At 40.9% G+C, this 25,336-nt stretch overlaps 1 protein-coding gene across 2 annotated transcripts; it reads right to left on the bottom strand.

The window, feature by feature from the left end:
* Positions 1–25,336, bottom strand: LOC117675610 (phospholipid phosphatase 3-like). Of its 2 annotated transcripts, none has more exons than XM_087888587.1 (7): positions 25,103–25,336; positions 23,821–24,062; positions 12,099–12,256; positions 11,102–11,382; positions 8,624–8,681; positions 6,040–6,216; positions 1–979 (listed from the first exon to the last, which is right to left on the bottom strand). In XM_087888587.1, the coding sequence occupies exons 2-7, from the start codon at positions 24,002–24,004 to the stop codon at positions 941–943; spliced, it is 897 nt and encodes a 298-aa protein (XP_087744713.1). In that variant the 5' UTR covers positions 24,005–24,062; positions 25,103–25,336; the 3' UTR covers positions 1–940. The 2 variants fall into 2 exon arrangements, with proteins under 2 accessions (XP_087744713.1, XP_034290334.1); XM_034434443.3 differs by having other exon boundaries at positions 24,463–25,194.

Here is a 25,336-nt window from a genome sequence, read left to right as displayed (position 1 = left end):
TTATGTGATTGTCAGTACCATTTATTAAAAAAAAAATCTTTCACATTATAAGGAGTAGAAGAGATCAGGTTTAGAAAAGAGGAAGGTCTCATCAGGTCTTTCATGATTTTTTCTATACCAGTTTTCTACAAACATGAGATAGATTAGGTCTGTAACGCCTTGAATTTTTAAAATTTGGCCACACAGTTGGGAGATGCTATCCCAACATAATTGGAAGATGCCTAGAATGGCTAGGTTCTTAGGTACTTTCTTCCCATCCTATAATTTCAGAATTGTGATTAATTCCTTCTCTATAATAGTACATTTCTGCAAGACACTCAATTGACCTTCAAAGCAGTAGAAATGCCCCACTAAAACAACAGGTACTAAATATTCCAGAGTTGTTACCCTTCTCCAAGCAACATCATTTGACTGCATAATACTTCAGGGATGAGATCATCTCAATATCAGTGAAGAGGAAGGGCGAGTCTTCCTGAATAATACCGGTTTGTAAAAAGTGGATTTTTGTGTTCTGAAGGAAAGCCCAACAGGAACAGTGATGTGGACATGGTGTTTTCCAGTAGGAGAGAGGCTCAAGCGTAGAGTGGTCTAATGTTTTCCCATCCCAATGAAAACAAGGCTGCCCTACAACACTCAGAGGAAGGGGAGATCTTCAGTGCACCATTTGCTGTTCCTCCTGGTGCTTCCAGAAATTGATGTAGCAGTGGCTGTTGATACAACAGGGATCAAATGCTTCCAAGGAGCCTCAAGCTGGCCGTGACTGTGCCACTTTGCCAATGCAGTTTGTTTAGCAGTGAATGTCCAGCTAGTGGCTCAGTTGGTTGAGGTCCTGCAATTAACAAAACAGAAGTAGCCTCTGCCTGTCTTTGAGTCTTTCCTAGCAATCTGTCTGATGGTCTGAGCTGGGACTGTCCAAGATGCTTGATGGCACAGGATGAGGCTACTGCTTGCAGTGAAACATGCTGGAAATATAGAAAGCCTGCAAAGGAAAAGATGAGAAAAATGGCATAAGGGAGCCAACCACTTTGAACAGTAACTACTAAGGAGGTCAGCACAGTTAAGAGATAACATCCAACTCCACTATTATTGCACTGAGTCTACAGTTTAAATTTCTGGCCAAAATGGCCCCTTCCAACTTTCGAATACAGCTATTAAATATACCCATTTTCTGATTTACTGGCTAGACTATTAATATTAGAAATAGAAGAAACTGATCAAAATGTTATGAATTTCAAATTCCCATAAGTTAGCTTTCAGTTTGTGTCTTCCTAAAACATACATAATTTTCTGAATTTCAGCACATCTCAGCCTTATGCTCCCTTTGTTGTGCTGGAGGCAGATGGGAGGGGCTGGAATCACACAACCTGGCTAGGAAATGGAATGAGTTCCTCCAGGCTGTCTACAGACAATACTTACAAGGGTGTGTGTTTCCTGGCAGCTTGTGCTAAGCCCTGTGTTTTTGCTCACTTCCCAGACCAGTTCCTTCTAACTGAGCTAACCTTCATCAATTTCCTCCACATCACAGCAACAGAATCCTTATGGGGTTTAAAAAGCAGGAAAAGGCTAATGAAAAAGGGCAAGTGAAAGAATTTAAAGAATTGGAGGACCTCTCTTACAAAGGACAGTGAAGGCATTGGGGGGATATTGGAGCCGGAGGGAAAAAATGGATAATAAAAGAGGGAGCTTGATTGAATTTTATGAAATGATACCTATAGGTTAAATATTCAGTCCCTCTCTCACAATGTTTAGAGCAGACCTCATGCAGGTTATACTCAAATAATGTTATTGGTACTACAAATAGGACATGCAGAAGAACCTTGTTTTTCCTTATATTTAATAGTTAAAGACAGGGTGGATTTGATTTAAATCGAGTTGATTTAAATCACAATTTAAATCATGATTTAAATCACTAGTAAAAAGACTTGATTTAAATCAACTCGATTTAAATCATAATTTTTAAAGAGCAACTGTCATCTCTGCTACTCCTTTGACCCACTGTTGACTCACCGATAGTCCCAGTGTTGCAGAATATACAGCCTCATGCTACATAACTAAGCTCCATTTCATGCTGAATAAACTAAATTATTTATGTATCTTAAATAGAAAACTATCTTATGATAGATTTTTACCCCAAAAGTTTTTTATTAAAATAAATTCGATAAAAATCAAAAAAATCCGATTTAAATAAAAAAAAATCCAATTTAAATAAAAAAAATCTGATTTTTTTGATTTTTTTTTTAAAAAATCATTGATTTTTATCCACCCTGGTTAAAGATTCACTGCCACAATGTCCACTACCACTGACAGCTCGAAAAGTGAGAAAAGTCAATAGCAGACCCATCAATAGCACTTTTCTATAATACTGTAGCCAAATGAAACCTTCAGACTGAGAATTCACTGGTGGGCAAACGGGAACATAGGTCAGTGGCCTTTGAGCTGAGCTTCTGAGTGTCTAGAAACACCAGACAGATGTCTGACCTTTGAAACAGGATACAAAACCGGATGAGCCTTTGCTGTACTATATAGTTGCCCAATCAGCATGCAATTCTGTATTTAGTGCGTAAAAGTATTTATTAGCTGGTGCAAAATAAGGATTATCTGTTGCACAACCCTGCAAACTAGAAGGATGTCTGTGGGCTTTCCTATGAGAGCAGAACTAACACATGAAGAGCAATTGGTTGAAGAATCAGTTCAACTGCAAATTAGGAGTTGCCATATCTGGACTGCAAACATCCAGCAACTATTAAGATGGCAGGAAAAGCTTAGAATTCTCTAAAAATCTTTGCTTTAGTTTTGTGGTCATGATATTTGTAACCCAAATACCAATAGCCTTACGTAAAACAATTTCAAGCTTGCTTGATCAAATAGGTTTGTGTAAGTAAGAGCATAAGCGATGCCCTGTTGGATCAGCCAGCAGCCTGTTCTCACAGCAGCCAACCATCTGCAGAAAGAAGCCCACGAGTCTCCCAGCAGATGGCCTTCAGAGGCAACCCCACAGCTTTGGAGCCTAATAGCCTTTGATCCCCATTAACTGGTCCAACATTTTTTTTGAAGCTAGCCAAACTGGTAATCGGCACCACATCTTGTAGTAATGAATATCAAAGTTTAAATACATGCAGTGTAATTCCCCTGCCTTTATCTGTCCCAAATCTTTCAGGATTCAGTTTAATTGGGTGACCTCTGGTTCTAGTATGGGGAAAACTTGTGTTCTTTTTCCAAACCATGCATAATTTTAAACTCCAATCATGTCCCCTCCTAGTTGCTTCCTTTCTAGATTACAAAGCCACAAATACTTGCAACCTTTGCTCATAGGGAAACTGCTCCATCCCCTTCATCATTTTAGTTGCCCTCCTCTGAACTTCCTATATATTTCTAGATGTGGTTGCACCATTTACTGTTTTTATTTAAGGGCATTAATATATTGGAGCTCTATTTTCAATATTGTTTTTTTATTATCACTATCATGCTGTTGTCCTTTATTTTACCATGGATGCACACCCTTGTCTAGAGATAAGATTTTCTTATATGTCTTTCCTTCACCAAGTGCGTCCAAGAACACTGGAAGATGAATTAGGATGGGGAAAAAAATGATTGGCCCCAATTCTTCCAGATAGCTTCACAGACAAATAGAGAGTTAATCCTGTGTTTCTGATCTTAGTCTAATATCCTATAACACTTCGATTCTCAAGAAAAATAGATCATGCAAAAAAAGGAAATTATAACACTTAACTTGCACAATCTGCACAGAATTTCATTTTATTTTCGATCAACTAGTATAGAATATTATAGAATTTAATACAGAATTAAAATAAGTAAGGCCAGTCTCTGTAGGTAAGAACTTAAAACAATGGAGGTTAGAGAACAGCTTTCCCCATCTGTTCACTTCCACATCAGCTGGCCTACACCTTCCATTATACCCAACCCATCATAGCCTATTATTTGTTTCTTGTCCTGACCCACTCTGGAAGCCCTTATCTCTTGCTTTATTTTGGCAATAGCCTCAGTTGAAGTTAAGGGAAGTTGTTCTTAAGCATCATCGCCATACAGGGTCCCTATTGCCCAATACGGCTAACCTGATCACCTCTTCTTTTCCAGTGGCACAGTCAACAATGTTTAGTCAAATAGGAATGATCAATTTTCACCATCCTCACAGTTGCTGCAGAAGTGGCTGGAAGACTGTCACTCCCTGCCTTTTCTTTTCTTTGACTGTGGGAGTGTGAAACATAATACACCATTCCTACAGAAGTCCCCTTTGGGGTGGGGGACTATTCTACAACTTTGTTTCAACAGCCAGATCAGAGGGCCCTCAGCAGGCCTCAGTCTGGATATTAAAGCTGACATAGGACCTAAAGATGCTTAAAAACTAAACCTCTTAAATCCAATGCTGATTAGGCTTAGCTGTTTGCATGACATGCTTCCCTGCACCCCCCACCTCCATTAAACATGCTGGACAAACAAGGACAGAGTTTAGGTTAAGGGAGGAACAGGTAAACCAGCCTTTCAAAGTTGGATTGCTCTCCACCACACAAATGAAATTCAACTCCCTAAAGACTCATGTTCGATGGTGAATTCTGAGAACTATAAGAGAAAAAAGTACTAACAAACTTTCTAGATAACTTCAATTAATTTTAGATCACTCTCCTCCTGCATGACAGAAAGAGCATAAAATAACAGGGTTGGAAGGGGCCCTGGAGGTCTTCTAGTCCAACCCTCTACTTGAGCAGATGACTGTATACCATTCCGGACAAATAGTTGTTGAACATCTTGAAAACCTCCAATGAAGGAACATCTGCAACCTCTGGAGGCAAGCTGTTCTACTGAGTGATTCTCCTCACTGTCAGGAAATTTCTCCATAGTTTTAGGTTGGATCGCTCTTTAATAACCTTCCACCTATTACTTCTTGTCCTATCCCTCAGGTGCTTTGAAGAATAGGTTATCCCCCTCCTCTCTATGACAGGCCCTCAAATATTGGGAGACTGCTATCATGTTACTTCTAATCCTTCTTTTGATAGACTAGACATACTTAGTTCCTGCAACTGTTCATCATACAGTTTAGCCTCCACACTCCTTATCTTTGTTGCTCTTCTCTCCATTTTTTCTACAGTTTCAACTTTTTTATATCATGGTGACAAGAACTGGACAAAGTATTCCAAGTGTAGTCTTACTATTGCAGCATAAATCAGTCCTTCACATGATCTTGAAACTATCGCTCTACTGATACAGTCTATGACTACATTGGCTTTTTTTGGTGGTTGTCCACTGGGACACATAGGTTCCTCTCATAGTCACTACTATTGAGCCTGGTACCACCTATTCTATACCTGTGCATTTGGTTTTTCCTTCTTAAGTGTAAGTCCTTACTTTTCCCACCACTGAATTGCTCTTTGTTGGATAGGGCCCAGTGTTCAAATCTGTCAAGTCTATCCGTATCTTGAGTCTATCTTCCAAAGTTGACTATTATCCCCAGCTTAGTGTTGTCTGCAAATTATATGAGTTCTCCTTCTATCCTCTTCTATCCTAAATGATTTATGAAGATATTGAAGAGTTTTGGGCCTATTACAGAAGTTTGAGGTACCCCACCTCATGCTTCCTTCTATTTCGATGTAATTATTGAAGACTACATGTTGAGTGTGGTTGATCAACCATTTGAAAATCCATCTGGTGGTGATGGTGTCTATCCCACATTTTTCTACCTTACCAAGGAGTAGGTTGTGATCTACTTTGCCAAATTCTTTAATGAAGTTTAAGTAAACTATGTTCACATTATTTCCCTGATCCATTAATTAAGTCACTTTATCAAAGAAGGCAATAAGTTTTCTCTAGTATAATCTGTTTTAACACACTTCTGTTAGCTTCTAGTAATAGCTTTGCTAGTTTCTAGGTGCTTGCAAATCTGCTGCTTGATTATATTTTCTAGGATTTTCCCAGGTATTAATATCAGATATTGATCAACTAACTCCTTCTCACTTTCTGAAAGGCAGGCAGAGAGGCAAAAGAGGGCCAGACAAGACTGACAAACAAACACAGGTTGTAACTTACCACCCAATAGGCTACAAGTGCTCCTTGCAGCAGTCCCACAATCACATCAGATGGATGGTGCTGATAGTCTGAAATGCGAGTCAGCCCCGTATACAGGGCTAGCATCAGTAACACAAATTGGACCAGTGGCCGTAGCAGTCGAGCGCCTCGCCAGGTGAATCGGGCCTGCAGGTAGAACTGGGGGACAAACCCTGGAAACTGAGTATTTAGCAAACAGTAGCTCCACAGAAAAAAAATTTCCAATCTGTTTCAATCTGCACTGTGGCAGAAGCAATGACAAATGATCCAGCAATCTCAGAGCAATACTCCAGAGAAATTGGAGAATTAAAGGAAGGGGCTGGCTAGATTCAGCATGGAAACACAAATAAATGGAGTTTTTTGCTTATCTTAATAGATTAACCAATTGATGCCTTATGCTGGCAATCAGAAATCTTTCAGATTCTATTATGAGAAAGGAAAGCAGGGATGAAAGCAACAGCTTTAACCCTTTTCACCTTCTATATTTTCCAGCTTTAAAAACGATTAATGGCAACATCTTAAAAAGCAAAGTTAGACAATTTATGCAGAATTGAAAATTTTTCCAGATTTCATATTGCCTTGAAAATTAGTTGTTCATAACTGCCTTCTACACATGGAGAGCAACACAGATGTGAGGGGAACAGAGGGAGAGTAGTAGATGCTTGCCCTCTTCCCTACCCAAGTGTGCTACATTTTGTAGATCCCTTGCATAGGATGACAAAAGTGACAGAGACAGATTTTAGAAAAGTGTATGCTGGACCTATTGGGAAGATTCTTTTCCAATAGCAGAGATGGGGCATCCCAAATGGGCACCTCTGTGCCATCCACTTCAGATGAAGGGTTTAGAATCCGAATCGGTTTCTTTGGGAGGAAAAAAGTCCTTTCTCAGTTTTAGAAAAAGGGTGGTGGTCTAATCCATTTCCACAAGCAACTCACATTTCAACTTGAACATGAATTCACTACAATTGGCTGGGCTCACTGAAATGGGCCAAACTCAAATAAATCTATAATACTACTATTTTGTTTCATATTATGTTTAACCCATTCTCCATTTATACTGCAAATTCATACAATAAATCAGGTAGCCTGCTCTTTTTCTCCATAATGGAAATGGCAATTCAGGAGGAATATTAAGTTCTGCATGCCTAGCTTTCCATCCAAATTTCAATTCCAAAGTTTTCTGGGAAGAGACGATGAATATTAAAATCGAGGAAGTTTGTGGATAGATCTGGTCTGTAGGGGATGGTTTTGCATGTGCCGCTTGCACAAATGGAGCTTTGTAGGCTCATCCGCAGCTTGCACGGTTCGGTTCCCAATGGGCTGTGGACCAGTCCTGGTCCGTGGACTGAGGGTTGGGGACCCCTGATCTAGAAAACCCATCTCCAAGCTCTTCAAACTTATGCTGGAAATGTAATCAACAAGAAGGACATTTTATCATTCTTGATGAATGGGTAAAATAAGCCAGAAGATTTTGGACTCAATTAGATATAATAATACAGACGATTTTAAAGACTCATATACAATTAAAGCCAGAGACTTTTATTTTAGGATAGAAGGATAAGCAGCTGGAAAAAAAATATGGAACCTTGTTTTTATATATGATGACGGAAGCAAAATTAATATATGCATAAAGGAGGAAAGATTCGATTTTACCAACAACGAAGGAATGGATGGTGAAGGTGATGGAATTTGTTGAGATGGCTAAACTGACTGCTTTAGATTTAAATGTCTATATGTAATGATGATTGGGAATCTTTTATTTTTGGGAAATAGGAAAAAAAATGATGTTATATGGTACTGAAGATTAGAATAAAAGTAATATAGAAAAATGTAAACAATGCTGTAAACACAGAGTAAGGTTATTTTGTGTTTCATATCAGGTCACTTCTTTATAATTCTTTTTTTCCTTTCCTTTGATTACTGCACTGTTGTTTCTGCTCTTTTCTTCTTTCATTTCTCCATCATTCTAAATATTAGTTGTTAATTTTTATTTTGTATTATTATTTTTAAAATAACACTTATTTAAAAAAAGCATAGAATATCTATCTGCTTTTCTGGAAGAGGAATGAAATTATGCTTTCAATGTATTTAGACAGTGAAAGTTCAGAAACTAAAATCAGAATCTGAAGCAAGAAGAGGGCAGACAAAAATACACTTCAGGATGCCTGCTAACTCAGCACCAAACATTTTTTCCGACTAGTCTCTAGAATTTTCTGCTATCTAGAAGGCTTGTGTTGCTATGAAGACTGCCATTTACATAGGCAAAAACGAAACAAGCTCTGCAGATTACTCCATAAAGCAAACTCTTCATATGATGTATCTTCCAATTGTATTTTGCACACCAGTATAAACCTTGAGGGTGTTTGTTTTAATTAATAATTTTGAAGAGAGCACCTCCACCCATGTCACAAGGCTTTTCCTCTACTGGGTTATGCTTAAGCAGCTACCACATAGGGCTGCTGCCTGCATGAGTCTCCTTTTTTTTTTTTTTGTGGTTCATGTAGTGTGGTGATGATCTGCCCTCTTCTCAAACATCACGCCTATAAATCTGAAGAGAGGAACTTACCACTATGTACATCATGGTATACATGGCAAAGGAGGCATGTCCAGAGTAAAAGGATTTTCTGGAAGAGAAAACAAGATATTTCTCTGAAGAGGACACAAAATGTACTGCTTAGTTTGGTATACTGACTCCAGCCACAAATGAAATTTGATCATTACACAACCTTACTCTGACTACCCTAAACTATTTCCTTCTGATGTCCTTTTCATGGTTTGATGGCTATCCTGTAAGGCTCCAATTCCACCAACATTAATCATAAGTACCCCAGGACTCAACGCAGTTAACCATTTCATTAAAATCCATTATTTTAGAGAGACTTACCTGCCCATAAATTTTCATTGAGCTGAAAGTTTGGAGAACAGATTAATTTGATTATACAGAGAAAAGACTATTTGTACAGATTTCTGTAGTCCAGATAGGATAGCTTTAGTGTGTTGGAATGTCTAACAGTCCCTGGGAACATACCGAGAAAGGGGGAAATATGAGAAAGAGAGTAACTCCATCTTAATTATGCTAGGTTTAAGTTGATCTAGAGAAGTGATTTGATAGACTTCTGAGAATTTGATACATTACCTCTCTAACAATAAAGGTTTTTCCAGAAATCCAAGAGATTCTTCAGTTTGTCAGCCTTGAAAGGTTTGATACCCAGTGAAGGCTAAGGCCGGTTTTGACCGTAGCTTTTGGGTCAAGCTAATAATAAGACTGCAATACAATAAATTCATTGTTCTCTAACAGAAGCCTCACTTGATCCATTTTATTTATCAGTCCTGTTTTTTTTTAAAAGCATTCTGTCTCCACTACTCATGACTACCATCATGATTAAGCTGATAGAAAACCTATTCAAATCAGAGATAAAGCCAGACAGGGATAGAACAGAGAAGTTGGAAAGAGGTAAGATGCAGGTAGAAAACAGATTCTGCATATGTTTTGCCTGTTCTAAAATGAAATCTGATCCCATTCTTCCTTTGAGGGTGGGATAATGACAGACTGAACTGCATAGACCTCCCCACCATTCCCTCAAGTTCTGACTGGATTAACTGCTCATCATCATTCCTTATATCTTATATCTCCTCAGTCCAGATACTCTCCAGAACTTACATGAAACATATTTGCGGAAGTGTGTTTCAGCAGGAAGAACCAGAAGACATGAATGGAAATGACAGAGGAGTAGATTGAATGTAGAAGGAGAAACATATAATGGTAAAACAAAGGAAAAAGGAGATTTCCTACTCCCCAAAGATAATGCAAACCTTGGATGCCATAAGAATTGCCTTCTACCCTGTTGGCTGGAGCTTGCAGGACTGAGTATGGCAGGATGAGAAATCCTAGATTTTTCTATCTACTCCCTTGCAAGGGATATACCACTTACATCCTTCTCCATGGATATGGACAAACATTTTGCCACTCCTTGAGACTGTCCATCCAATTCAATAGTCTGATTGAACAAAACTTGCCAATGGGGCAAGAAAATGGCTGCCTCTCTTATATTTCACTTCTAATGTTCCTTGTGGGCAAGCTTTTTTTTTTTAAACTCCTATTTATTAGACCAAAATAGTTCTCTTTCTTGGGTTTAGAAAGCGTTAAGCAATAGCCTTCATTCTTTTGTATATTTTATACAAAGTCAGCTTATTGCCCCCACAAACTGGGTCCTCATTTCACCTACCTTAGAAAGGATGGAAGGCTGAGTCAACCTTGAGCCTTGGAGAGATTCGAACCAGCAGAAATTGCAGGCAGCTGTGTTAATAACAGGGTGCACTAAACCCCTGTACTATCAAGGCTCTTACTTTGGCTTCACTTTCTCAATTTTGAGATTTCTTTCTTATGGTCTGTGATAAAACGATAAAAGCTAATGGGACCCTCCATACCTATTCTAACTTGAGAGATGAACCTGCAACCTGAGTGGCAGAAGCGAGTAAATTGAATTCAGGTTCATACCTAGCACTGATGCCTGATACAGTTAGACTACTTCTTGACATCTGTTTGGAAGTTGGAGCCTATTTGTTCTCCTTCACAGTCCAGATCAAGCATGGACACATTTTTGTGGCTAATAGTCATGCTTTTTAAAAGCTTTTGAGGCTGCAGTTCATACCATTGCACACATTAATAGATATTTTTGTTTCTGTTGGGGAACTTTTTGGTGGCTCCAGGGCCTACTAAAAGGTACTTGGGACCTGCAGGTGGCTCTCACTTTGCACACCTTTGAGCTAGATTTACACAATTCTTATCTTTTCTGGCTAGTGTGTCCCACTGCCTGGGTTGTAAACTAACTTAGCTGGAGGCCATCAGATCAAGGCAAGTTGCTGCATGCAGCATCAGAAGGAAAATGGGAAACAAAGATTCAGTCCTTTTTCATAAGCAATTTGACTATGTTGCATGTGAAATAACAGAAATAAAAAATATCTACACACTATCACTTTTCTTTGAATCACTGTCTATATGCCATTGGGGGGCTGGGCTTCAAGAGACTGTCATGATACATACCTGGCCTCCTTTTCCTTAGAGCGGCTACCAGTGCAAACATAGTCCTCCAGGTATCCAGCAGAGCAGACAATGTGAGTTAAATTAGGTTGACAGACAGCCAGAAAATATGGACGGAGGCGACCTACAGCAACTTTTGCCACGTTAGTGAGTGACTGACCCACACAGCATCCAAAAAGGAAGGCCCCAATTTCTTTATAGAGGGCAGCCACATAAGGATTGGAGATTGTAGAGCGTGATCTACAAGGCAGATGATGCACATGAAAGATTTCGCCTACAGTGATCTGCAAGAAAGAACAGAGATGTTGGTCTATAAGCAATTCTGAAATTTGGGAGTAGAGATAGGAGAATAAATGTTTCTTAAGTAACGGGATATGGGATATGCACTAGGAAAGAGAACAGGAGGGCCCATGTTTAATGAAAAAAGTAGGGAACATTGGTATAAAGACCCTTAGACCAGAGAGCCGAGGTGGCGCAGTGGTTAGAGTGCAGTACTGCAGCTACTTCAGCTGACTGCTAGTTCAGCAGATCAGCGGATCAAATCTCACCGGCTCAAGGTTGACTCAGCCTTCCCTCCTTCCGAGGTGGGTAAAATGAGGACCCAGACTGTTGGGGGCAATATGCTATTTAGTTTACTGTCTTTGGTGTAAGCCGCCCAGAATCCTCAGAGAGTGGGCGGCATAGAAATATGAATAATAAAATAAATAAATAATAATAAATAAATAATATTAATAAACATAGAATAATAGGGTTGGAAGGGACCTTGGAGATCTTTTAGTCCAACCTCCTGCTCAAGCAGGAGACCCTATATTATTCCAGACATATGGATGTCCAATCTCTTCTTGAAAACCTCTAGAGGCCATTATGCTTAGATCTTGGTGAAGGAAATGTGTTCAATTACACAATTCATTCTTTGATCATTTGGCTATGGGAATTCCGTAGTCACTAGCCGTAGAAAAAGGCCTAGCATTCCTTTCCCCTTGCCTCCCTCCTGACTCACTGCTAGGAAGGAGATCAGGGTGCCTGCTGAAATGAGCATTGTGTCAGTGATGGTCTCAGGATGCTGCAGGGGGTAGCTGATGCTACTGTCATTGCAGAAGAAGCCACGACGCACTGGAGAAACGAGGCCGAATTCACAGATGAAGAATGGGATGGAGGCTACAGAAACAGGACAAATTTTTATTTTTTCCTTTCTTTGTTACTTATTATAATTTTAAATTTGCTTTATCTTTTTTTTTAACAGCATATAAACACACACACACACACACACACACACCACAGAGTAACAATTCAATGGAGATTTTAATATTAAGTAATTAGCTTAAGACTGAAACCATTAGCATCTATTTAATAATTTGATACGAGTTGCATTTCTTTTTTAGTGTTATGTTTACATTTGGATGGAAAAAAACCAAATAATTTTATGCTTGTAATACTGAATCGTAAATGATAATTAACACTGATATATTTTCCCTTTCTCTATATGCCAGTAAATAATACAATGTTAATAATCTCTAATGATATCATATAAACATCACAGGGCAATGCATAGAAAAATGTAAACAATGCTGTAAACATAAAATACCAAACTAGCTAACATCATCAATGCTGGTAAGGTCTGGGGTTTGCTCTCAATTTAAATTCTAGTGGCTTGCCCTCTCAATGTGGATGGGAGTTGTTTTGGAAGGTTCTTTGGTCAGGCCATTTAATGTGAACTTACTAGGACTGATGATGTTACCTAATTTAGTAATGAAACATCTGGAAGAAAACAACCAAGCTCAGAGAGCACCAAAGACTCCTCAGAAAGGGGAAAAGAAAACAACACACATGTACTTTCCCAGTTTGGTGCTTTCCAGAACTATTAGTATTAGCTGTCATGTATTGAGAACAATTCTAGCCCTTACATTTTATTAAAGTATTCTCTTTTATGACAAGAATAAGATATGGATCCATATAAATACAAAATTGGCCTAATTCTTGGGGGCCTGGCTGATCCCCAGTAAGGAGACAGATATAGTCCCTGTCTAGGCTAAATTCCTCCTGTAGGAAGGAACACCCAGCAGTATTCCTTGCTCTGAGAAATGTAAAATGCTGCCCTGCCGTGGGATAGGGTGGGGGGTGGGGATACACAGCGAGACAGTGTCTACAAGGATATGAAATATATCCAACAATGTTCTTGCAACTCACAGGACCTTCCTCCCAAGTATGCACCACCTGTAGCCATTACGGACATTTTGCTAATAAATAATACATATAAGAGTTTTAGAATACAGAATAAGCATAGCAGACTGAGAAAGGACCTTGGATGTTTTCTAGTCCAACACCCTACTTAAGCAGGATTTTCCTTCAGAACTTTAAAGTAAATCTCTCTCTCTATGTTATATTGTAGTTTACTCATTTTTGTCCTATTCCTTCTGTTGAGACCCATCTACTATCTAAACCTGGATCAGAGGACAAGCACTTCTGCAACTTAAGTTCGCCTCCTTCCCTGAATGCAGTTGCAAAGGAATTAAAAAATTACAGTTTTGATTTACTTAGATTTGTGGGAAAAAGTAGTTCTAATTGATTCCCATTGGTTAACATCCACTGGTTATGTTCAAGTTAGCTAGATCAGATACAAGCCTAACACGCTGCAATTTGTTTCCTCCTTGATTAGCTTTCTATTGGCACTGAATCTTGAACATGATTCAAGGGATTGTATGTACAAACCAAGAACATGGCCTTATTTAGTAATCTAATTAAGTGTATTGCTTGAGTGGAGCCATAATATTGCCAAGAAGCCTACCCACAATTCCAAATCACATTTTTAAAAAAAGGAACAAACAAGTGGTTGGATGCATTGAAAACAAAATTAGGTAGGTGGGAAGCTAACACAACCACGGGGAAAGAAATAAGAATGATAGAAGGAAAATTTGCTGCTGAAATGATGGTGGTTTTATAGTCTTTGTCCCGGTTCACATCTTGTGCTAAGCCATTTTTTAAAAATCCATGATTTGTCAAATAAGGCTTGCCCAACATGCTATGCATAAACAACCCTCATGAAATGTATTTTTGTTTTATAATTAATTGGCTATCCCAAGCATTATTACACTTATATCAGAAAAAGCTTTTTTCACTTTGAAGACACCCTTCTCATAGAGCAGACCTGTGCCTCTCAACCTTGGGAACTGGAAGATGTGTGGACTTCAACTCCCAGAAGGAGTTGAAGTCCACATACTTTGCAATTTGCCAAGGCTGAGAAATGCTGCCATAGAGCATAGGCTTTACCATGCAACGCTCCTCTTCCATCAGCAGCTACCTTGAGAATGATCTTATGACATTCTTGTCAGGGGGATTTGGCTGAAGAGAAATGGAGAGGACAGGGAAAGTGTGCTTAACATTAAGAAGGTTTCTGAGCATCAGCAATGGAGATGCTCAGAACATTGAAGGGAGAAGGATTATGTTCTTCAAAGCCACTGCAACATCTCTGAACTGAAATGGCTGCAGAGAACCAACTGCTGCTACCTCAGCCTCCATCCCCCCTCCCTACTTCTTCTTTCTACTGTCATCAGGTTCCCTGGGAAGGGCTGATGAATTCTGCTTGCCACACAGAAGGAAGTGGAATGTGAAACCAAGCAGATAAACCTTGAGGTATGAGCCAAGGTGCCTCGTGGCTCTTTCTGCTCAGGAACCTTGGAATGGGTGTCACTTATCCCACCTCTGGGGCTCTTGGCACAAAGAATCTCCATCCTAGTCTGAGGGATATGCTAGCTACCACACCTGAGATCAATTTCTGTACGGCTCTTATCACAGTTAGCAATCAAGAGTAGGAGTTTTGGGAAGCCTGGTCTTGTAAAGCAGCCACCCCCAAACCGACTGCCCATTCCACCCCCCCCCCCAATACAAACAGAAGTTGAAACGCGTCATTTGTCAATCGGTATTCTACTGGGTATTTGGAGCCATACTGTTTTGGCTAATGTTGCTAAGAACACATTTCTCTAATCATTGAACCACACTTAAAAAGGATCGTGTAGCTCAGAGTCTGATTAATTTTGACATTTTTGTTTTTGATTGGATTTATAGCCCAATATAATGAGGAATAGTATTGCATTTTGAATCATCAGCACATTAACAGGGTTTTTTATGAAAAGGCTACTGCTGAGATTTCCCCAACTTTGGGTTCTTCAGATAAATTAGGGCTATTCGTAGATTCTCAACATGGCTCAAATTGGTTCCAACATGGGATTAAGCACATGGTGAAGTTCTTATTTGGAGGCAGCAAATCAAACTCTCTTCTGCTGCCACCAGTCACATATGTAGGACAGGATCATCATCTATTTAAACCACTGGCTTTCAGTGCAATGGATACATATACAGTAGAACCTCTGGTCATGACCATAATTTGTTCCATAACTTTGGTCGCAAACAGATTTGGTCGTGACCCGAACCTAATTTTGGAAATTTGGCACTTACAAAAAAAAATGGTGCAGAAGGAGAAATTGGCTGCAAAAAAAAAAAAAAATCATGAATTTTTGGGCAGAACCCAATTTGGTTGTGGTCAGAAGCATTCATGACCAGAGATTCTACTGTACAGCAATAGCTTCTAAACTAACATTTCACAATCTTGGCAACTTTATGATGTTTAGACTTCAATTCCTAGAATTGCCCAGCCAGTCATGCTGGTTAGGAAATTTACGAATTGAAATCCACACATCTTAAAAGTCACCAACGTTGAAATTTATTGTTCTAAACCATTGTATTGTGTTGATATTTCAGCAGGGAGAATTGGAAGAACAGCAAAGGCAGGGCATGTGAGGCAGCCACAAGGGCACACAGCATTTGTACAGCCATGTTGTCCTGTCATAACCATAGGCCACCTATCCACCCACCATTTCTGGAGAGTAGAAACAGATGATATCATCTTCAAATGCAACTCCTCTTGGTGTTTCCTGGCTACACATTAAACATGGTTTTTTTCTGGCTAGTGCCTGTTGGACTGATGAGGCCCAGGTTGCTTGCTCCACTTTCATTTCTTCTAAGCAATCCCTTGCATTTTTATTGGTTGCTATGCGTAGTGGCAGGAATGCTGGGGCACCATTTTGGATCTCCATGCTACTCTTACCAGTGTAACTTTCTTTCCCCCCATTTTCAAAACAACTTTTTGCTTCTGTTTAATTATATAATTTTTTGAAAAACTATTTTCAAAGTTAAAGTATCAGAAAGCACACCTATACAGGGACTTGGTAAAATAATAGTTTCTTTCTTGCCCTTCTTGCAGCTTTTGTTTGCTTTTCCCCTCCCCCTCCATGGAAAATAAAGCAATTGGCAATGGCTTTCCTGGCATGGGAAGCTGGGAGGGCACAGCAACAGGGGAACTGTCTGGGGAGAGAGTGTGCAGAGCAGCCAGCAGTCCAATCTGAATTCCTGACAAGTTGCTGCTGAAGTGTCCCAACCTGCATAGAATTTCTTCAAATTAGCTTAGAGTTCAGCTGGCATCAGCACAGGACAACAGTAGTGCAGAACTGCCTCTAGACTTGAACTTGGGAAACAGTTCCCCAAATTTATGATTTCATCACAATATTTAATAGATGTACTTTTGGCAAGTCATTGGTTGAGTTGACACAATGCAGTAAGCAACAATTGGGATTATTGAATCAACTACAGTATTGAGACTAGATTCATTTAGTATCTCAGGGAAAAACAACCATTTACAAACAACAAGGTTTGGTTTGCGCAATGCTCAAAAACAAGGTCAAATCAAATGCCTTGTGACATGACTGAACTGTGATTCTCTACCTAATAGAACTGGGAGCCTCCTAGGAGCCAGCATGGGATTCAGGTAGACTAAGCAAATGAGATTTGTGCAGGAGTAGAAATACCTTTTGCAATCCAACTAGGGTCAAGTTACAGACAGCTGGGACAGAACAGTCATCAAGGCAGAGAATGCCACAGGATGACAATCAGGATTTCTCTGTCAACCATCCAAGCCTTGAAGGGACAGCTGAGCTGGGCATATGCATCTATGCACTCCCCCACCCCCAAGTAATCTCCCTTTCTCTAGAATGCCTTGATAAGGCTACAGTTTGCCAACTGGATTCCTCTGGGAATCCAACTCGTTTGTCTTTCTTGGGAGTAGCAAATAGCAGAAGGAGAAAAATGAAGACAACAGTACGTAGAACATGATGGAAGTGAACCAAACAAAAAACTCAGAGACCAGAACCACAAACCTAGAATTAGATACTAGAAAAATAAGGCAAGGCCTGCCTCACCCCCTTGAGAGCTCCTGAGCATATTCCTTCATTGAAATGCAATGGAATCTACCACCCTCCCCAGCTGCTGACTGAGGTGGGTTTCAGGGATGACATGTTGATTATCTGGGGTGAGGCTAATAACAGCCCCATATTCTTTGAGGTTATACACAAGCCTCCCTCACATGTTTCAGTTATGCCAATATGTGTCTTTTCAATATTTTCATCTTATTTGATGTGTATTTCTAAGAAGCTACATATTCCTAAGCCTTATCCAAATTTTCCTCCTAACCCCCCTTTCCTAATTTTCTGAAGGTCTTGTTTACTATCTCACAATAACTTTTCCAGATTCCCACAATATTCATCTCTTGCAATCATCTCCCCCCTCCCTCCAAGCCCACCTTATATGGTGCCCCAGTCCTGCCATGCATGTAGATCTTTCCTGGCACTTGGAGGGAGCTATTAATATTCACTTCTCTTGGCGCCCTGAGGTATTCCCATTGCCTCTCTTGGCCAACTGCCCAGGTGCAGCCCTAACAAACAGTGAGACTGGCCGAGCAGTTCCACCAAGTTGAAGGTCGCCATCTGAAGAACTAATTGGATTCACACATTAATCTAAGGCACAATGTATTCCATTTTCTGCTTAGAACAAAGCAGATGGGGGACATGGTTTGCTTGTTTGTGTGTTTCACTCTCCTCTAATAGACTCACTAGAAGTACAAAACAAGAGCAGCTAAAAAAGTGGGAAAACAAAGTAAGCCAAACAAGCCACAACTATTTTGCTTCTTTGCAAGACAGATTCTAGCTTCCTCAACAAACCATGATAGAAACAATATGTGGCTTAGCACAATGCATGAAACCAGCCTTCAACTGCAAAGCAACTATCTCCTACAGTTCAAGAAAGAGGGCTTGCTCTGAGTCCTGAGTGATACTCTTTTGACATTATTTGGCAGGGTGTTACTCCTGGTCTCTGAAAACAGGCAGCAGCCTGTTTGGCCCCCTCTCACAGCAACACCCAGGACAGCAAGATTCAGCCTATGATGTCTTCTGAGCTCAGGGAAGGAGGAGAAAGTTCATGAAGAACTGAAAGTAGGAAAGCAGTGGAGGGAGGCTGGAGGATGCTCATAAAACTATGTTGGGATCAGCTGCAGAAACAGAAGCAGTCTGGAGTTCCAACTGAGGATAAAACCAAAATCTTTCTTCTCTGGGAACAGATTTTGTCTACCTACAACTTGAACTCACTTTGTCCCAAGTCAACCTGAGCTTTGCTAGCTACAAGTACTTCTGGGTCACCATCTGAGGGACAATCCAATTTTTATCTGAAATACTGCCCACAACCACTGAGTCAACCTTGTTATCATTACCAGCCTGCCAAATTGCCTGCAACCTGAACCCTTGCTCCTTCCAGATCTCTGTCAAATTCTGCAGATGAAGTAGTGGCCTGAACAAGTCAGCTCCTTACTAGCCATCCATGTCAATCCACCTAGACAACCTTGGTGCAAATTTCCTTCTTAGGGTCTGGCCAAATTTCCCAACAATCTGGCTCTAGCATATATCGAATGCACGGCTAAAATTGTATCGAGTCAAAAGAGGATTATTGATACAACATGGATGAAAAGACCCCCAATTTCCCAGTATTCCAGCATTACAGGAAAGATCACCCAAACTTTCAAACTGACCTGCTTTATAGACAAAGTTTAATTCTGCCTTTCACCCAGATCTGTCCCAAAGGCATTATTTTATCTGTCTCTGACTATAGATACACACTTGTCTGGGAATAAGACATTTATAAAATTATGAACTATGAAGAAACTGGATGGAAATTTTATATTATTCTTTTCAAATATTAAAATTCTAGAACCAATGAAATGTATCAAAAAGATTCAGGATTAGCTTCTACAAATACTATTATCATATGGTGCACATTATTATTATGTAGAATTCCTGCTTTATTATTTGATAACGGGCACCCAGACAGAACTATCCATCACAGAGGTTAGCAGCAATAGTTAAAAATGAATCCTCCTTATTCAAAGTGCTCCTTGACATTTCAGATACTGGAGGGCAGCAGTTGCCTTGTGGTTTTTCTAAAGCGACCATTGCTGAACAATTTCCAATTTTTTAAAATAAATGTTTGCACATGCTAATAGTTTGACAGTATACGTACCACACAGGAGAACTATTTCTGAATGAAATCTAAAACCGGTGTGCCTATTTCCATCTGACATATGGTAGACAGTGTATCATTTTCTATCTCTGTGATGTTTATGAAGGTTCCATTCCTAATTCCTACACAAGGAGAACCAGCATGGCGAATACCTTTAGTACAAAAAACTGGGCTATATATTGGAGACAGGGGGCTCTTAAGGAAGCATTGACACTTAAGACTAGTTTCTAGAGTGATAAAAGACATTCTCTTTTATAAGTTGCTTGTTTGAGATTTGTTGTATACCTATTAAAAGGGTATTTTCCTAATGAATCTCACTAGACTGCAATCCAATATTGTTACAATACTTCCAGAATTCCCACATAGAATTCCTAATTATTAAACTATCTTGAAAAATAAGGCTATATAGTATGTAGTTCTCTCATTCAAAGACCTGGTCCTGTTCACAGCTAATTCTGTGGAAGAAAAAAAATGGGTACTTTCCTAGCATCCATTTTTTTTCTGCTTCACTTGTAAAGATAGAGTCACATTTCAAATGTGGTCACATACTTTATCCCTTGTTCTGCTGCAGTTGTGAACTGAAGTGATACCTTTGATCTCCCAAATCTACAACTAGCCACTAAAAATTCGTATCTGCCTGGAACTCCTTAGGTGACCTCAGGCAATTTCTTCTCTTAGTCTTATCTGCAGGATGGGGATAACAAGATTGTTCTAAGAACTACAAGATAAAAGATCTGAAGGTCTTTGAATACTTCAAAGCAGCCTCACAACCTGCTGCCTCCATGATGGCTTGGAATATCATTCCCTTACTTAAAGTATGGTTAGAATGTGTGTGTGTGTGTGTGCTAGTTGGGGAACACTGGAGTTGTCCTTTTCTGGACAATATTCTATACTTGCTTGTGATTATCATTAAAAACAGACTACCCTGAAGGTTAAAGTCCCCCAAGGCTTCCTTCAAATCAGTGAAAACTGATGTCACTACAGTAGCAGCAAACAGTGAAAATAATTCTTTCCCTTTGCTCCAGTCTGCCTTTCTTGTTTTTCCCCTTTGCTTTCTCAGGCTCCATGTCAACTTGGAACACAACAGACCATCAAGTTTGGGCTATGTTTTCATATCAGAACTTTTTACTTAAAAAAATAATAAAAATAAAATATGGCTTCTTTGGAGACCAACCAGGTCATTTTCTAAGTCCCTTAGGAATTTTTTCAAGGACTTCAGTAACATAAGGGCGCACATGTGTGTACACAGAGAGAGAGGGGGGGGAGGGAGGGAGGGAGGGAGGGAGGGAGAGAGAGAGAGTGAGAGAGAGTGAGAGTAGTCTGTTTTTTAACCCAGACATCCTCATCAGGACTGTGGCCAGCCTCAGCTTTTGTGTTTTGAAACACAACTCTTTAGCCTTCAAAAATGTACAACACAATTCAGAAAGAAAAAAAGTGGTTTATTGAAATGCAAAAATGGAATATCCCTCTTGGAATCAGGGACATAAGATTTTAAATAAGGTCTCCTTATTTATTTAATCCTTCCAGCCCTAGGATTCTGTCTTTCCATTTATGCCATTCTGTTTAATGCCCTTTCTGATGGTGTACTGTTCTGTCTCCAAGCACCAAACACTTCTCTTTGTACTGAACACACCCATCCTTCTCACTTCTAAAACCCTGTCAGAAGGTGACTGAAAAGGGAAGAAGCCAAAATTCTCTGATGGGCTGGATTTAAACTGAGCTTTCCCTCATCAGTTCTTTCTGAAAGTTTCCTTATTATCTATCATCTAGATAGATCATCTAGCAAAAAATCATCTAGCAGAATCATCTAGCAGAAAATTGAGGCTGTTTGTGAGCACAAAACCTGGTACAAGTATAGAATTTAAGTTCCTGGAAAATGCCACATTCATTTTAAAAAGCAGCCCTTAGGGTTGGAGGCAATAATAAACTTTGCATGTGCGTGGGTAGAGCCTTAGGAAATGTCAGAAGGCAGAAATATGATTGAACCGAGTTCAATGGAGTCTGGACTTGAGTGGTACCATATGGTTAGCAGAAGTAGAAACTTGATCTTTGCTGCCACGATCAGCAAAATTGGGTTATCTTAAACTATCACTTGATCTCCTGCCACTCCCTTTTTTTTAGTCTGTGGAGATTCTCAGTCATCCAGGTCATGGTAGCACCAAAGGTGCTTTTTTGAAAAGCAACTAGAATTCAAGAGGAGTGGTCATTTGGAAGCTTCCTTCAGAAGCTTCTTAGATGAGAAGCAAAATGTCTTCAAGAAAAAATAAAGCCCAGTTCCTTCTTTTTAGGACCCCGATACCTGCAAGTTTCATCCAACCCAGATTCTAGGCTTAATTCTGATGGGATTTTCAAATAGCCCTTTCTTTTGACCCAAAACTTCTCCAGATATTCCGTCATATATTATAACCAAGATTTATTTCCACAGGGCAGAATCAGATGTTATCAAAAGGGGCCTGACCCTCTTGTTTGTTATTAATATCCACATGGGTTTGAGGATAGTTGCAGAGAACGACCTGTGGAAAAAGGTTTCAAACTTCTTCCCTAGGTGGTTTTTTTCCTGACAGCTAGGCTTAACTAGAAGACGAATCCAGCAGAAGGTGGGGGAAATGCTTAGGGGAGAAGCGAATCAGTGGGTAGAGTGCAGAATTAAAGTTCTGCTTCCTGTGATTGCCCATTCTTCTCAAGAATTTGTTCTCATCTCTATACAATTATTAACCAACAAGCAGAAGATCATTAACCAGGAAGCACAAATGTGCAGAAATATGTATTGTTCTGACTTCCAAATGGCCACCTCCCCTCGAATAAAGGAAAAGGTGCCTGTGCATGAGGGTTCTTAGTACTCCTAAAAGTACCATACTTACAAATGGCTATACAGCTGGCTTCCCCGACAGACCTTCTCAACCTTCAGGGAGCCATTCTATAGGCCCATGGTGGCGAACCTGTGGCATGCAGAGCTCTCTCTGTGGGCACACGAGCCGTCACTCCAGATCAGTTGTGCTATGCATGCACGCATGCCTCCTGCCAACCAGCTGGTCTTTGGATCTCTGCCATGCATGCGGGGGTGGTGGTGGGGTGCATGCAGGGTGCATGTGCAGGTTGCACACAGGGGCACACATGCATGTATGGGGGGAAGGGCGCATGCGCTGGGCTGCATGTGCATTGCATTTTGGGGGTTCCTGCAATGGGGCAGGGTGCATGTGCAATATTGCATTTTGGGGGTGTGCACAAGCTATGGGCACTCAGTCTGAAAAAGGTTAGCCATCACTGCTATAGGTGGTTTCTGTGTTAGCAAGAAAGCAACTACTTATTGGATGTTTATCTCATTGGAGGGGACAATGGGCAAAGTGACATCCATTGCAATCTCTCCTGATACTGCCACGTGGTCTCCACATATCTTGTAGGAAGTGGCACCCGCTCACTGTTACTGCTTTCCCAACAGCAACTTCTATAGCAGAGCACTTGCAGAGCAAGAAAGTGGAAGTGAACCTGATGACTGAGTGTCATAAACTTAACACCCTATCAGAAAGCTATTTCAGAAGACTTGACTTTGCTCAAGAGCTGTCTGCTCCATCACACCCATGGACCATTATGATTCATGGTGTCATAATTTCCACAGCAGATGCTAAATTAAAGTCCTCTATGGAGGATTAAATGAATATCTGAGCAGCAGTTTCAGCTGCATGTTCCAACTCAGAACAGCCTGATGTTCTCAGTCCTCAGAACAGGATGATGTAGACATAACTGGGTATGTCCAGTTGAAGCACCCAGTACTGGTTACTCTGATTCTTCCATATGATAATAAGTTTGGTCCTGTATTCCTAGATCCTCAATTATCCAAACCCAATATAAAATGGACTGCCACATAAATTAAGCATGTACAAATTACCAGAGATGAAAACAGAGATGATTCAACTTTCTGTTTTCTAGATTTTCAGATAAAGACCAATTCAACTGCAAGAATCCTTCCATACTCCATTAGCCACCAGATATGTTGGGCTGCAACCTTTGTCATTTCTAGCTATTTCTAGCCAAGCACAGGATGGTGGGAACTCTAGACGATATGCTTTTACTCAGAATCTGGGAAGCTGGAGATTCCCAGTTCCCTTTGGTTCAGTGAAGAAACATGATAGACGCAAGAATGCCCAGCTATATGCGTAAGGAGGTAGCAGTAGGAGCACAAAATAAACTGGTCCCTCACCTCTATTGCAGAGAGAAGTTGACTATTTAATTCCTTCTCATTTCTCATTCCTCTGTGGCAAAACATCTCTTGGTAAACAATTGTCATGTATTAGTAGGTGGAAATTGCAGAGCCCCCATCCTTCACTCACCCACAAGTAAACACACAACATCTACGGCCACCAAGGTTTTCCTCAGCAATGTTCGTGGAGGAGCAAAGGCAGTGGGTTGAATTGCTGCGCTCCCCACAGTCACCCGGACCTCTCTATGTTCATTCCGCCACTGTAAAGGCTGCAGGGCCTGATTATGAAGGAGTTCAGTGTGATTGTTATGCATGGTCCGTTCAGGTCAGCTTGCCTTCTGCAGGATCAAGTTGGAGCCAATTTCTTAGCCCCTGCAAGGAAAACAGAATCCAGAGCTTTGGTTCCAGGTGGAGAGATGATTAACTGAGATCCAGTCAGTAGCTCTTGGAAGAAAAATAAGGAAAGCGATGCCAGGTTCGGCAAAGCAAGCAAACCTGGCTTCTGAGAATCCTCGGGCGATTCTGTCCGACCTTCCAAGGGGCCTGGCGGCGGGGTGGGCTGGGCTAGGGCGAGGTTAAACTACAACCAGTAACTTTTCGCTACAAGTTATTAGCCCAACGCGCGCCGTCGCGAAGGAGGCGTTTTGCAAGGTTCTTCTTACGTTACCTCCCCTGCCACGAGGTGGCAGATCCGGAGTAATCGAGCTAACCGAACTTTGTGAGGGAATGGGGCAATTTCTGAGGAAGCAGCTGCTTCGGGGCAGAGACCCACCTGGAGTCTTCGCTTTCGCCTTCAAACTGCGCGCGTCCGGGTTGGCGACTGCAGAGCTAGAACGGGAAGGAGGAGGACCATTCTTTCCCGGCTGGGCTGAATCTCGGTTTAGCTCAACTCCGTCTCTGCTGGTCTTTCGTCGGTTTCTTTCCTTTCCTGACGCGCCCGCTCTACCCTCCCTTCTCCTCAGCTGAGTTGCCGGAGAGTCCGAGCGGGAAAGGAAGTCGCGAAGCGGCTGCGATCCAATTCACGTCATAGAACCATCGAATTGGATCGCACGTGCACTTGCGCGTAAGCCCCTCGGTTTACTTCCGAATCGATCTGCTGCTGAACTCTTGGGAAGCAGCAGAAATCAACAGGGAGGGGCGAAGGACGAGAGATCGGGGCGGCGCGCGGTGGGACCCCGAGCCAACCCTCTGCCCCTCGTCGCTATGGGCCATCGTCGGAAGCGTCCCGTGCCCAGAGCCGCCGAAAGAGTCCCAAGATGGGAGAAACCGCATCAGCCAGCAACTCCCCTCTGGCAGCAGACGCGCTCCTCACGCCTAGATCCGAGGGCGGTCCCTGTCATGAGGCAGGGTCAGGTGGCAGTTCTGGGAGTTTAAATCGAAGAATAGTCCCTATTTTCACCGACGTTACTCACTTTCTTCTCCGTCCCCTTCTCAAAACTCATATTCTTGCTTCACCATTTGGCCAAGGGCACAGCTTGCCTTCTGCTAGCCGAGGAACTGCTCTACCTGAGCAAAGGTCAGGTGTATCCAATCAAGTTATCCGAAGAGAAAGGGAATTGTAGTTTAACCCATAAAGGACACCACGGAGGAAAAAACTTATGGGTCTTCCTCACTTGTACCTAATCAAAACACAATCCTGATCTGGC

Source organism: Pantherophis guttatus, chromosome 2, assembly GCF_059756535.1.
Source record: "Pantherophis guttatus breed Tessera chromosome 2, ASM5975653v1, whole genome shotgun sequence".
In the NCBI taxonomy this organism is placed as follows: Eukaryota; Metazoa; Chordata; class Lepidosauria; order Squamata; family Colubridae; genus Pantherophis; species Pantherophis guttatus.
The sequence above is the reverse complement of the archived record's forward strand: the minus strand, read 5'-3'. Positions and strand labels throughout refer to the sequence as shown.